Consider the following 12,525-nt stretch of genomic DNA (forward strand, 5'->3'; position numbering starts at 1 on the left):
TACTGATATATATGTAATCACTTTAGATATTTTTAGGATTTTTAAAAAAGATTTTTACTCATTTTTAATATTTACAAGAATGAACTTTATTACCAAATTTAGGGGATTTTTTTAAATAAAACTTTTAAGGGAAACTTTTAAGGAATTATTGGAATTTTATTCCTGAAGGTTTTGCGAATTTTCAGAAATTTGTGGAATTTTTTGATTTTTTTTTTCAGACAAGGAAACAATATTTTTGATGCCCCTAAATGAGGACAACAGGAGGTTTTTTTTTTTTTTTTTAATATTCATGTCAGTGCAACCTGGACTAACGTGGGGGTGACAGGATGTATAGAATTGGTCACGTGCTGCCAGCTTTAGGTGAACTTGCTGAGTGAAAGGTGATGATATAAGTGAGGAGAAACTGAGAGCGGAGGAAGAGAGGAGGGCGGAGACACTCCACCCTCACACTGGAGCTTCATCTGCTCGTTCCTTGATTTGGCAAAAAGGAGTCGAGGAGTCCGCATCTCCAACTTCTGCCTCCGAAAACAAGAAGAAGGAGGGGGGAAAAAAACGCGTCTGCTGAGGAGCGTCTGCGCGCGTTGGAGCAGAGTGCGCGCTTTTCTGCGGAGGAGCAATTTCATCATCTGGAAGTTACCTCTCATTTACCAGGGGTTTATCCAGGACATTTAAAACACACAAAAAAGGCCATCAGTCGAAAAGTAAACAGGAGGAGCGAACAGGAGGACCAACAGCGAACCAAAGGAGCGGAGAGAAGGAGAGGTGACCTGGGAAAAGCGACATGTTTGGTATGGTGAAGAATTCGCTCTTCGGAAACACCGAGGAGACTGAATATAAACTGCTCAGCAGCGAGACGAAGGTAAGCCTCATCTCTCTGTTATCTCATTCTCCTCGTTTTCTGCCCTGTGCGCTCCTCTCTGTGACTTCTGTGCAGCCACGATTACGCACGGTGATCCTGTAAAGGTGCAAGGTGTCTTTGCATGAATATTTCAGCCACTGATTAACTGTAAGTAGGCTGTGTTTTGGAAATTTTGTCGAAAACTGCCACGGGTGGATCCAGCTGCTATCACAACCCCTGTAACCTTGCCAGACAGCCTGACAGTTAATTGCTTGTGACCTGAAAGGATGCCTGCTGATCCACAGTGGGTGAACCAGCCTGAGGTCCTCAGTCAGTCAACAAGGCAGAGAGGAGGGAAAGGTGGTGATGCAGATCTGAGTAAGCTTTATAAATGACACCCTCACACTGAAGCCAAAATGATTCCTGTAGCTCACTGTGGATCGTTGCTTTTCTTATTTTTCCATTGTGGACGCCTGTGTGTGAAACCACAAGGGACTGGTGAACCCTCCTGTTGTCCTCATTCACGGTCACCAAAAAATATTGTTCCCTCGTCTGAAAAGAAATCCAAAAATTCAGCAAAAAAATTCCACAAATTTCTGTAAAAAATCTTCAAAAAAAATCCTAAAAATATATCTGAAGTGACTACATATATATCAGTAAAATTTCTAATATTTTCTTTAAGAACATTCACAAAAAATAATCCAAAATCCAGCAAAATTCACTGGATTTTGGTTGTTTTTTTTGTGAACGTTCTTAAAGAAACATTTTTTTTAACATTTCTTTATTTCCACCAAAAATTGTTCAAAAAATTTCCCAAAAATGTTGAAAATGTGGACATCAGAAGTCCTTGAAAATGTCCCTTAAAAGTTTTATTTTTTTTTAAAAAAAATCCCCAAAGGTGGCAAGAAAATTCTTGTAAATATTTTCGAAACATTCGTAAAAATCTTCCAAAAAAATCCTAAAAATATCTAAAGTGATTACATATATATCAATATTTTTTTAGATATTATCTTTAAGAATATTCACCAAAAAAATCAACCAAAATCCAGCGAAATTCACTGCATTTTGGTTGATTTTTTTGTGAATGTTCTTGAGAAACATTTTTAACATTTCTTTTTTTCCACCAAAACATGTTCAAAGTTTTCCCACAAATGTTGAAAATGTGGACATCAGAAGTTTCACTGTGAAAATATATTTTTCCCACATTTTCAAACTTTAAACCGGGTCAATTTTGACCTGCAGGACGACACGGGGTTAACTGACCCTGCAGTGGAAGAGGATGCTGATCACACGTGTTTGTGGTTAACCCGTGAGCTCAGATACAGATTGAGTGTGTAGTCTGATACACTTACCATGGCTTATTAGGACAGTGACACAGAAAACTGACATTACAGGGGAGGAAGGTCAGGCCCTTTCCATATCAGCCCCCTAACCCTATATATATATATATATATATATACATTTTGGAAAGATTCCACTCAACTCAGTGATGTGTGTTGTGAACTAAAGCACCGCCTAACAGCCATTTCGAGGTTCTTCTCTCACATCCCGTGGACCCACAGCGGTGCACTACTGTAAATGCGCACGCGGCCGTGCATTGTTGCTTTTGGCGTGGGGGTTTATATCCTGAACAGCAGCAACTTTTGAGAGGGAGACAAAGGCAGACAGGGCGAGACAAAGAGGACATCCAGCCCAATTGAACAGACAGCCGGGGAATCAGATGACCCAAACTGACATATTTGCACACAGAGACATGGAAAGACACAGATCTGTTCTGACATAGCGTACCATACACCTGTCGTCTGAAGATGAATTCCAAAAATATACCATTAACCCTCCTGTTGTCTTCACTTACGGGCACCCGAAAAATATAGTTTCTTTGTCTGAAAAAAATCCGAAAATTCAGCAAAAAAATTCCACAAATTTCTGAAAATTTGCAAAACCTTCAGGAAGAAATTTCTAATAATCCCTTAAAAGTTCCCTTGAAAGTTCAATTTAAAAAATTCCTCCAAATTTGGCAAGAAAATTCTTGGAAATATTTTCAAAAAATTTGTAAAAAAATCCTAAAAAATATCTAAAGTGATTACATATATATCAGTAAAACTTCTAATATTTTCTTAAGAACATTCACAAAAAAATCAACCAAAATCCAGCGAAATTCGCTGGATTTTGGTTGATTTTTTTGTGAATGTTCTTAAACATTTTTAACATCTCTTTTTTTCCACCAAAAAATTTTCAAAGATTTCCCAAAAAATGTTTCACTGTGAATATTTTATTTTTTTTCCACATTTTCAAACTTTATAACGTCTTAATTTGACCTGCGGGTCAAGACAAGAATTAAAGCCAGCAGTAGACGGTATGTGCAAAAAAACAAAATGCATTTCACTGCAGAGCTCTCAAAGAAACTCTTCATGTTTCACAACAAAATGGAGTTCTTCCTAATTTATTTTTACTGATCCAAATGCAGCATATTGTCCAGGATGCCTCCTACCAAATCTCCTCTAAGTCAAGAACCTTCAGAAGCCAAAGTGGGAGCGTCATGAAATCTCTGACTGATGTTTAAAAGGCACGTAATGGAATCAGAGCTTGTCACAAGATCTGTGGAGTTCCTGCCTGACTCTGACACCCTACACTTTTAATTAAAACTGACACGGAATACAGAGGAGCTGACTGGCAGAGCACACACACACACACACACACGCACATTCACAGCAGGGCAACAGCGATGTAGAAATAGGTGAAAATGAACATAGACTAATGTAGAAAAACAATGACACAATGTGGCATGTTAGCAGTCAGTGTTAATAATAGTGTTTGTGTGTTCTGTTTGGGCATATAGCAATTATGCTGTGTAAGATGAAGGCATAAGAAAGAAATTAAACACATGGCAGACAAATTAATTGCACCAGTCCAGTGAAGTCAGGCTGTTGCTTCCTCGATGTGTCGTCCATACACAACAATAACAGTGTTCCCACTGACAGGCCATATAGAGCAAAACGCTCGGAATTACTGTGCGGGAAGCTGGGTACCTGTCACAAGTCGGAGCTCTGCGATAGCACGCCGTTATCTTGTACGTGATGAGGAACGAATGTGGTACTTTGAATTTATATTTTATTTATGTGACCACATTCCCCGAAACCACAGCAAATTACTGCTTACGTTCCAATGATTTATACTTGTTAAACATGCCAAAGGTGCATTCTGAATTAGGGAAACACCGTTTTAAGTATTCTGCACCTGCTGCCTGGAACTCACTGCAGAAGACACTGAATCTGAAGGATCTCATCACTTTTGGAATTTTTAAAAACCGCATGAAGGACTTTGCAGCAGCTGCTTTTCACACTTGTTTTAATGTAAAATCTTAACCGCTGTGCTTTAATCTAGCATGCATTTTATTTATTTTGTTGAGTGAGTTGGTGTTGTCTGTTTTGAATTCTTGCACTTTTAATGTTTCTCTGGCTGCTGTCTTGGATCTCAGCGGGACCGACCTTTTTAACCCTCTAACCAAAATTGACCTGTTTTAAAGTTTGAAAATGTGGGAAAAAATATATATTTTCACAGTGAAACTTCTGATGTCCACATTTTTAACATTTTTGGGAAATTTTTGAACATTTTTTGGTGGAAAAAAGAAATGTTAAAAATGTTTCTTTAAGAACATTCACACAAAAAATCAACCAAAATCCAGCGAATTTCGCTGGATTTTGGTTGATTTTTTATGTGAATGTTCTTAAAGAAAATATTAGAAGTTTTACTGATATACATGTAATCACTTCAGATATTTTTTAGGAATTTTTTGGAATATTTTACTCATTTTTTGAAAATATTTAAAAGAATTTTCTTGCCATATTTGGGGGATTTTTTAAAAATAAAACTTTAAAGGGAAATTTTTAAGGAATTATTGGGGATTTTTAAATTTGGGGATTTTTTTTTGCTGAATTTTTGGATTTTTTTCAGACAAGGAAACAATATTTTTCGGTGCCCATAAATGAGGACAACAGGAGGGTTAAATACAGGTTTAATTTTAAAATAAGTAAATAAATGAAAAATTACAGGGTCACTTTGGGAGCCTTTTGGGTGGTGAGCTACCTCTGGAGTGGGTTTTGACTACGATTATGTGGATGAAAAGGTGTTCATGATAAAGACAGAGCCACTGGAACACATTTTAGCACCCTGAGATGTCAAAGTAGACCCAGAACAAAACTATTTGCATGATATTTTTAGATTTGAATATTCCTTCAGGGAGGAGAAAACATACTCACACAGGAATGAGAATCAGCAGGACCAACCGTGCCCCGGGCCCATTCGCCCTGTCGTCTTTGTTTGTTGTTGGTATCATTGCCGAGTAAAATGCATCACCTGCAAAAATCATAAACAATATTTTTCTTATAGCAGCCAAACAGCTTCCTAGCAAATCAGAGCATGTAAAGAGAATGAATAACGGTGATATCGTGCAATTAAATTCTAATGCAAAGCCTATTATACAAGCACATAAACACGAGCGCTGACTGTAAAATCATGTTAGCGGAATGAGGAGCTGTGTTTGAAGCCCAGACCACGGCCTCTACAGCGAGCAGATTCCTTCAAAACCAATTAAAGTTATTGCTGAGCCACACAGTTGAGCGACTGTCCTCCACATTAACCCCACTTAATCATGTTTAATGCAAAAACTGTTGCATCATATTAATGCACTGTGGGTGGGGGCGAGTTGTGTCTCTTTTTTTTTTCCTGTTTGCCTGCGCGCCGTTACATAAGACCGTGCATCTCTTACCCATTATTCTCTGCAAGCTGACTGAACCCTGCAGAGCAGAAGAAGAAATTAAATCAAATCAGTGTAAATATGTTTCATCTGTATCTGCCCGTTCTGGTTTCACACGCCCACATGTGTGCAGCGGCACACGCTCCAGCCCACACAGCACAACCATGCCGGTTCAGGGCTTCTGTCCTCAGGAGCAGATTGTCAGCATCAGTGTGTCAGAGGTGAATCACATCTGAGCTTCACCTCTCCCCCTGCTTCCATCCTCAGGAAGAGAGCTGTTTTGTGTGCGTGGGGGTGTTTGTGCAAAAAAAAAAAGAGCTATTTTCTGCATTTGTAGCAGAGGTTTGCCTGCTGATGTTTAAGCCACAACCCTAATTTCCCTCTCTTTCTTTCACAAGGACGGAGTGAGCTTTGAGGTACGACGTTACGATGCTTTCAAATACGCCGCGGTGTCCTCTGAGGGACGAACCTTCGACCAAGTGACAGGAGAGCTGATCAGGAAGTTGCTCATGTACATTGGCGGGAGCAATGAACAAGGTAAGCCAATCAGAAAGCGTGTCGTACCGATGAATCAGATGATAAGTTTGCCAGTTTGACTCACCGTATGTAAACTTTGGGTAAAAGCTGGCAATTTCATCCCACATCCTCCGACCTTTCCGCTATTTGTGTATTACTGTTTTCATAATCGCCTTCACTAGAACAACCTCCAAACTGAACAGAAGCCTACAGTTTCACTAAGGATTTGGATCGCACAGTGAAATAGACCTGCTTGGTTCTTTTATTTTAATGACTGCACACCTCTCCGCATGCAGATGTTCCACCAAAACAATTCCCCGCCACTGTTTTCCCTTCTACCTATAGCAGAATGAGAATAAGGAAGAGTCAGACCATTCTATACACCAGGCGACTCCAGCACTGGCTTTTACTCATCGACAAGACACCTCAATATCTCTCCACCCTCCGACACTCCTCCCATAACAACTACCACCTGAGGTCCAGTGATTTCATAACACTCTCTATCTCCAATGTTCACACTGTCCTTGGACGGAATTCCTTTCTCTTTGCTGCAGCAATCGATTGGAATTCCCTCCAATAATCTCTGAAACTGTCATCACTTCCATCACTCTAAATGTTGAAGCAGAAGCCGCAGCAGACCCTAGCCGACTACTGCACATGCTGACCGTTTTTACTGAATTGCTAGTGTTAATTTAGGGTGTTTTTAATCTCTGTTTAAACACTTGTGTTTCATTTTTTGTATATGTATTGTTTGTTATCTTTCTTCCTGCTGGGTCCTCTTGCCAGGTCATCATAGTAAATGAGAAATTGTCCTCAATTGATCTTACCTGGAAAAATAAAGAATGAATAATTCTCCAGCTTTGACACAGCACTGTGGAGATTGGTCTTCCTATGTAAAACCGTGTGTTCACCAACAATAACTTTTCATCAGGAAGTCATCTTGAATATACTGGCCAACTTTGAGGTCTCTCGGACGTATCCCCGATGAGTTCTTAATCTGAAAAAGTTTACAGCGAATTCAAGATGGCCAACTTCCTGTTGAGTTTACAGTATGGCTGTGATTGACTTGTTTGTGTTTCCTGATGTGCTGCATATGCCCACCAAATATTGTAGCCGAGCTGTAGATGCAATGCCCTGGCAGTTGACCTAATGACCACAGGTTAACCCACTGTTGGTAACACCAAGGCAGGAGAACAAAATAGCAAGGGAAATCTAACTAACAAAAACTAAACAACCAGAACTCTGCACTAAAACGCAAAAGCTCAACCCAAACTGCTCTTGACTATAGGGAGCTAACACAGCCGCTAAGCTAACCTAGGGAGATTAGTATAACCTGTATCTGATGACACCAGGGCTGGGGGAACCTTGCTGCCTCTGGGGGGGGCTGACAACAAATAATTTTCCTTGACCCAGTGGAATCCACAGAGGACCAGGAGCAGATGAAGGAGCCGGAGGAGTCCGGTAACCAAAAGCAAGCAGAGGTCAGCATGGAGGGACAAAGACAGTCCAGCATCAAATCATGACTGACGGTTCTTATAGGACGCCAGGACCTGATTAGCTGGCCTCCACCTGCACATGATCTGCTGATGACAGATGACACACACCTGGACTCCTCATCAGCACACCTGCAAAGAGAGAGCAAGGCCGAGGGAGGAGAGAGCCCTGCCACAGCTCACAGCCTAAGCTGTGGCTGGAACAAAACATGTGCCTTTGCATGTTTTAACACCTTATTTTGCAAAGAAATTAACACATTCTTGCCATCTGCAGATTGCGCTTTAAAGAAAAGAGCCTTTATTTGTCATGTTGAGATAAAACAGAATAAAATGTTCTCTCTCCAGACTTTACAGTAGAGCCTGGAAGTTGCCTGATCTCAGACCAGCTCTGTGTCCCAGCAGGGCCATGCATTCATCATGCCTGTTTGCCTGTAGTGGGAAAACAAAATATATGTAAATATAAGTAAACAGAGTGCGAGATCTCCCTGGTCGATAGAGTGCTTTGGATTTCATGATGCAACAAGCTGTCCGGCCGTTATAAACCAGGCCCGTAAAAAAGAAGTGATCGCTGTGATAAAGATGAAATGTAATAGTTTACGCCACCATGAATCTGACTGTATCGTCCACGCTATTAGAAAGGCCGATAAGAGCATTTATGACTATTAGCTTGGTGTCATAAAGGGAAGTGGGCTGTTTGATTAATACAAACAGCTGTCCGGCTCCAGGTTCAGCACATTCTGATGTTGCATATAGCTTACAGAGGTGGTAACAGGTCGGTTTATATACTAAAATGTGATCTGTCACACATGTGAGATAAGCAGAATTATGACTAACACATTATGCATTTAAACCTCATTCTGTAAATGTGGGTGAGTGATGCTTTTGTTTTCACCAAAGAAATGTTCACTCGGGTGACAAGATGCTATCTGCTAATGTGGTTTATACAAAAGTGTAAAACTGGTTTGTTTCCTCATTCAAAAAAAATATATAAATCTTGCTCAGATTTACGCTGCAGGGATGGATTATACCGAGACTTCACCCATTCAATCGCTGTATCAGCTCAGCAGTTTTTCTTTTACATGCATTTTTTTCAGCAGTCTTGCCAGTGAAACAAACCAGTTAAGGTTTAAGCTCTGTGGAATTTACCTCAGGATTAATAAAGTATCTATCTATCTATCTATCTATAAATACTGTTGCACCTCGACTGTTTTTGCGGCGACTCATCCAGATTTCCACAACAGTTCCAACGACACGATCTAAAAATCTGTCGTGAGCGAACTGACAGCCATCGTATATACGCTCGACTTGATCAGATGTGTAATATAATAAACATTTTATATAATTTAATATGGAAGCAAAAATAGGCCAATTTCCCAAACTTGATCAACGCATGGCATAAATATGTTTGTGCCTGGTATATCTCATTTTAGTCAAACTCTGTTATTTAATGTTCAGTTAATATAAACAGTTCCCAGTCTGAAGGAAGCCCCAAAGCAGAATAAATTAGCATTATTTTACTAACATATGACTTTCATTTTTAATTTTAAATAAACAATATGACAGAGTAGTTAAAACTGGTTGATTTATCCTTTTTGGAGAATAAACTTGAAAAATGCTCGGACACTTTTAAGGTAATTTGTCCTCACTTTAAGCCATAAGGCAAACATAACTACAGCCAGCTACCGGTGCAGCCAAGTCATCATTAAATATGCTGTGACAGGTGCAATTCACATCCCGTTTTGCATTTTCTGGATTTAAAAAACTCAGTGTTGCCACCACTTGCATAATGATATTATGCATTCAACAAAACATTGCACAAGTCCTGACCTTTAGATCTGGGTCGTGCTGCTGTGGGGAGTTTGTCTGATGTAAATCCGCTTTCTGTCTCACACTTTGTACTCTAAGGTGAAGCCATGGGGACAGCAGCGCCCATCATCATCACAGTGTATCCTCGGAACGACGGCGTTCTTTCTCGCCGTTTGGTGGTCGGCATCCGCATTCCCACCGACTACCAGCAAAGCCCCCCGACTCCCACCGACAGTGCCGTCAGGATCGAGGAGCGGCCCGGCATGACCGTCTACGCCCTGTATGTGTCATTTTAAGCGCTGTTCATGTGCAGTACATATACAAGAAGCAGAGAATATTCCGATGTTCTTTTTCCTTTCTCTGGTGAACTTCACAGGCAATTTGGAGGATTTGCCGGAGAGAGCGAGTACCGAGCAGAGGCCTTGCGTTTGACACGAACCCTGGGTGAGACGGCCCCCTTCCAGCGCAAACAGTACTTTTGCTGCAGCTTCGACCCGCCACTGAAGCCTTACGGACGCAGAAATGAGGTGTGGTTTCTACAGGAAGAGCCGTAGGAGTCATTCAGTCGCTCAAATCTAATGCTGAATTCCTCATTTGACCTCAGTTACCCTTCCACCACTGACACTCCTGTAGCCACGTAGGCGTAGATATCATGGGGGTATACTTCCCTGTTAATATTTACAACACATTATTTTGTCCATTTCAATATACACATGAAAGATATAAAATGTTTTTCTTTTAATTCCCAGAAAGAACTAAATTATGAGCTCATACAACCACGGAGTCCATTGTAGATAACGTAATTAGATCCATATATATTCCATTATGTTCTTAATTGTCACCTGGTGCCTGATTTTTGTGTTTTCCTTTCTATAAATAAAGACATTTTCACCATTTGTAGATGCAGAAAAGCCGCAAATTGGTGCATAAAATCTACCTAAATTACACTCAAAGACCTCCAGCCTAATGTGTCCCTTCACATGAAACCTACGGTCGTGTCTGAAGTTAGGTGTTCAAGCAGTAGCGTTTTTCCCGAATTTGAATTCTGACTAAAGTGTTAATTCGATAAATTTCCTCTTCTAAAAATACCACCTTGAAATCAGTATGTACAAACACTATTCAACTGCTAAGCTAAACTAAATCAATTTCATTTGACTTTTTCAACACAAATTTACAAAAAAAGACTTTTGTGTCAAAATGTAACAAATTTTCACAAAGCAATCAATTAAAAATAGAAAATGTATAATGAGCAATTCCACCTTCTTTAAAGCAATGCAACACAGGTGCAGCCAACTGATGTTAGAAGTAACATAATTAGTGAAATGTAGATCAACGGAGTAGTTCTGATTGTAGTATGAAGTATCTGGAAGGTCCAGTCACTGGTCAATCAGGACTGCTTTCAGTAACTACAAAATAAAGACAAAACAATATTCCAAGAAAAGGCTACTAAAATCCAAAATCATTGGAAGGATGCAAGAAAAAGTATCTCTTGGAGTGCGGTTAAATCTATCATTAAGATAAGAGTCATCGACTACATTGAGGGAGGCCACCAAGACAAGTATTTGTCCTCTGAAGGAGTTACAAGTTTGAGTGGTTGATTTAGTAAAGATTTTGTGGACAACAACTGTTCTCAACTAGTCAAAGCTTTATGAGAAAGTTGAAAAACGTATGAAATGTAAATATTAAATCTTGACTACAGTTTGCTAGAAGGCTTGCTGGAGATTCTGAAGTCAACTGGAAGAATGTTCTTTGGTCTGATGAGTCCAAAATTAGGCTGTTTGCTTATCCGACTAGATGTTATGTTTGGTTAACACCAAACAGTGCTCATCATCACAAGGGTGCATCAACTAACTACTGACTTGATGGGCGTGAGTATCGATGCAGTCGCTTATTTTACGTTTTAGAATTTCATCAAATTCACATGAACTTGTAGAAATCGCTTTTCACTTATGGCATGAAAGAGTCTTTTTTGTAAATTTTTGTTCAGAAGCCCATTTACATTGACCATGATTACACACTGCCTGTCCAAAGGGAAAAAAAGTTGCACACTCTAATATTGCATTGGACTAGTAGAGCTTTGAACACTCATTCTCTGTGGCATCATTTCAATAAGCTTTTGCAAAATCACAGCATTTATTTCTGTCCAGAGTCGAATTAATTTTCTACCAAGATCTTATACTGATGATGGGAGAGTCGGACCGCTGCATAAAGTCTCCTCCAGAACATCACAAAGATTCTCAGTGGGGCTCAGTTCTGGATTCTAAGGAGGCCAATCCATGTGTAAAACTGTCTCATGCTCCCTGATCCATGAATCCCGGCATCGTCATCTTGGTGGTGACTTTTTTTTTTTAGCCAGGCAGTGTATGTTGAAAAGCATTAACTGGGAAAACGTTCTCAGGGTGGTGAATACTTTTACAGGCACAGTAGATGCGTTTAGTTCTGTAGATCTAAAAGGAGCTGCCGTCGAAATAACCGGCATGCTACTGCCACTTACTTACAGACATGGAACTCAATGCACAACCTCCTACAAATCTGCATTTAAAGACAAATGAGTTGATCTTTCCTTTTAGACTTCCATTTTCAAGTCCTGACCCCAGTTTTTAAGTCCCATCTCCCTGAAAAGCACACAGTAGGGCTTTACACATCTTTAACCTCATTCACACTTTAGTGACAACTACAGAGAAATGTACAGAACTGACACTGGATACATAGTAGTGTAAAGCACACTTTCTTTCCTGAATAAGGAAAGACACAGGAGTTGAGCCATAAACTAGAAGTAGTCTCTATGAATCAGTGGATGGGCAGCTGTGAGTGGAGCTTAGCTAGTTTCTGGTGTTGTTCTAAACTTTGTGATCATGTGTGTGTAGTAAATACTTTGTGTTTTAGTGCATGACGATGCCATCTTTATTTATTGGGACTGTTGAAGCTGTTATGCGATACACATCTGTACAGTGTGATTTTCTGTGATAAGAGTGCATATCATGTTCAGGATTGACAGTGTTTCATAACATAATAATAAATATAATATTCAGGTAGAGTGTGGAAAATTCTAGTTGACTTATTTCTTCACTTGTGAAACATGCTAGTCAAAAGTTAGAAAAAAGCGCTCACAAACA

At 39.8% G+C, this 12,525-nt stretch overlaps 1 protein-coding gene across 1 annotated transcript; it reads left to right on the forward strand.

The window, feature by feature from the left end:
- Positions 1-459: 459 nt before the first annotated feature.
- On the forward strand, positions 460-12,444 carry LOC110953132 (heme-binding protein 1-like). The gene is made up of 4 exons (XM_022196986.2): positions 460-859; positions 5,993-6,131; positions 9,509-9,689; positions 9,786-12,444. Exons 1-4 carry the CDS (start codon positions 782-784, stop codon positions 9,961-9,963), a joined length of 576 nt encoding a protein of 191 aa, XP_022052678.1. The 5' UTR covers positions 460-781; the 3' UTR covers positions 9,964-12,444.
- Positions 12,445-12,525: the final 81 nt, after the last annotated feature.

This window comes from Acanthochromis polyacanthus, chromosome 21 (assembly GCF_021347895.1).
Source record: "Acanthochromis polyacanthus isolate Apoly-LR-REF ecotype Palm Island chromosome 21, KAUST_Apoly_ChrSc, whole genome shotgun sequence".
NCBI classification, from domain to species: domain Eukaryota; kingdom Metazoa; phylum Chordata; class Actinopteri; family Pomacentridae; genus Acanthochromis; species Acanthochromis polyacanthus.

Bases quoted from the DNA above. Each gene is read 5' to 3' on its own strand.
- LOC110953132 (XM_022196986.2), top strand. From the start codon at position 782: ATGTTTGGTATGGTGAAGAATTCGCTCTTCGGAAACACCGAGGAGACT. The intron at 860-5,992 runs GTAAGCCTCATC...TTCTTTCACAAG, and splicing joins TGCTCAGCAGCGAGACGAAG to GACGGAGTGAGCTTTGAGGT. The intron at 9,690-9,785 runs GTATGTGTCATT...TGAACTTCACAG, and splicing joins GGCATGACCGTCTACGCCCT to GCAATTTGGAGGATTTGCCG.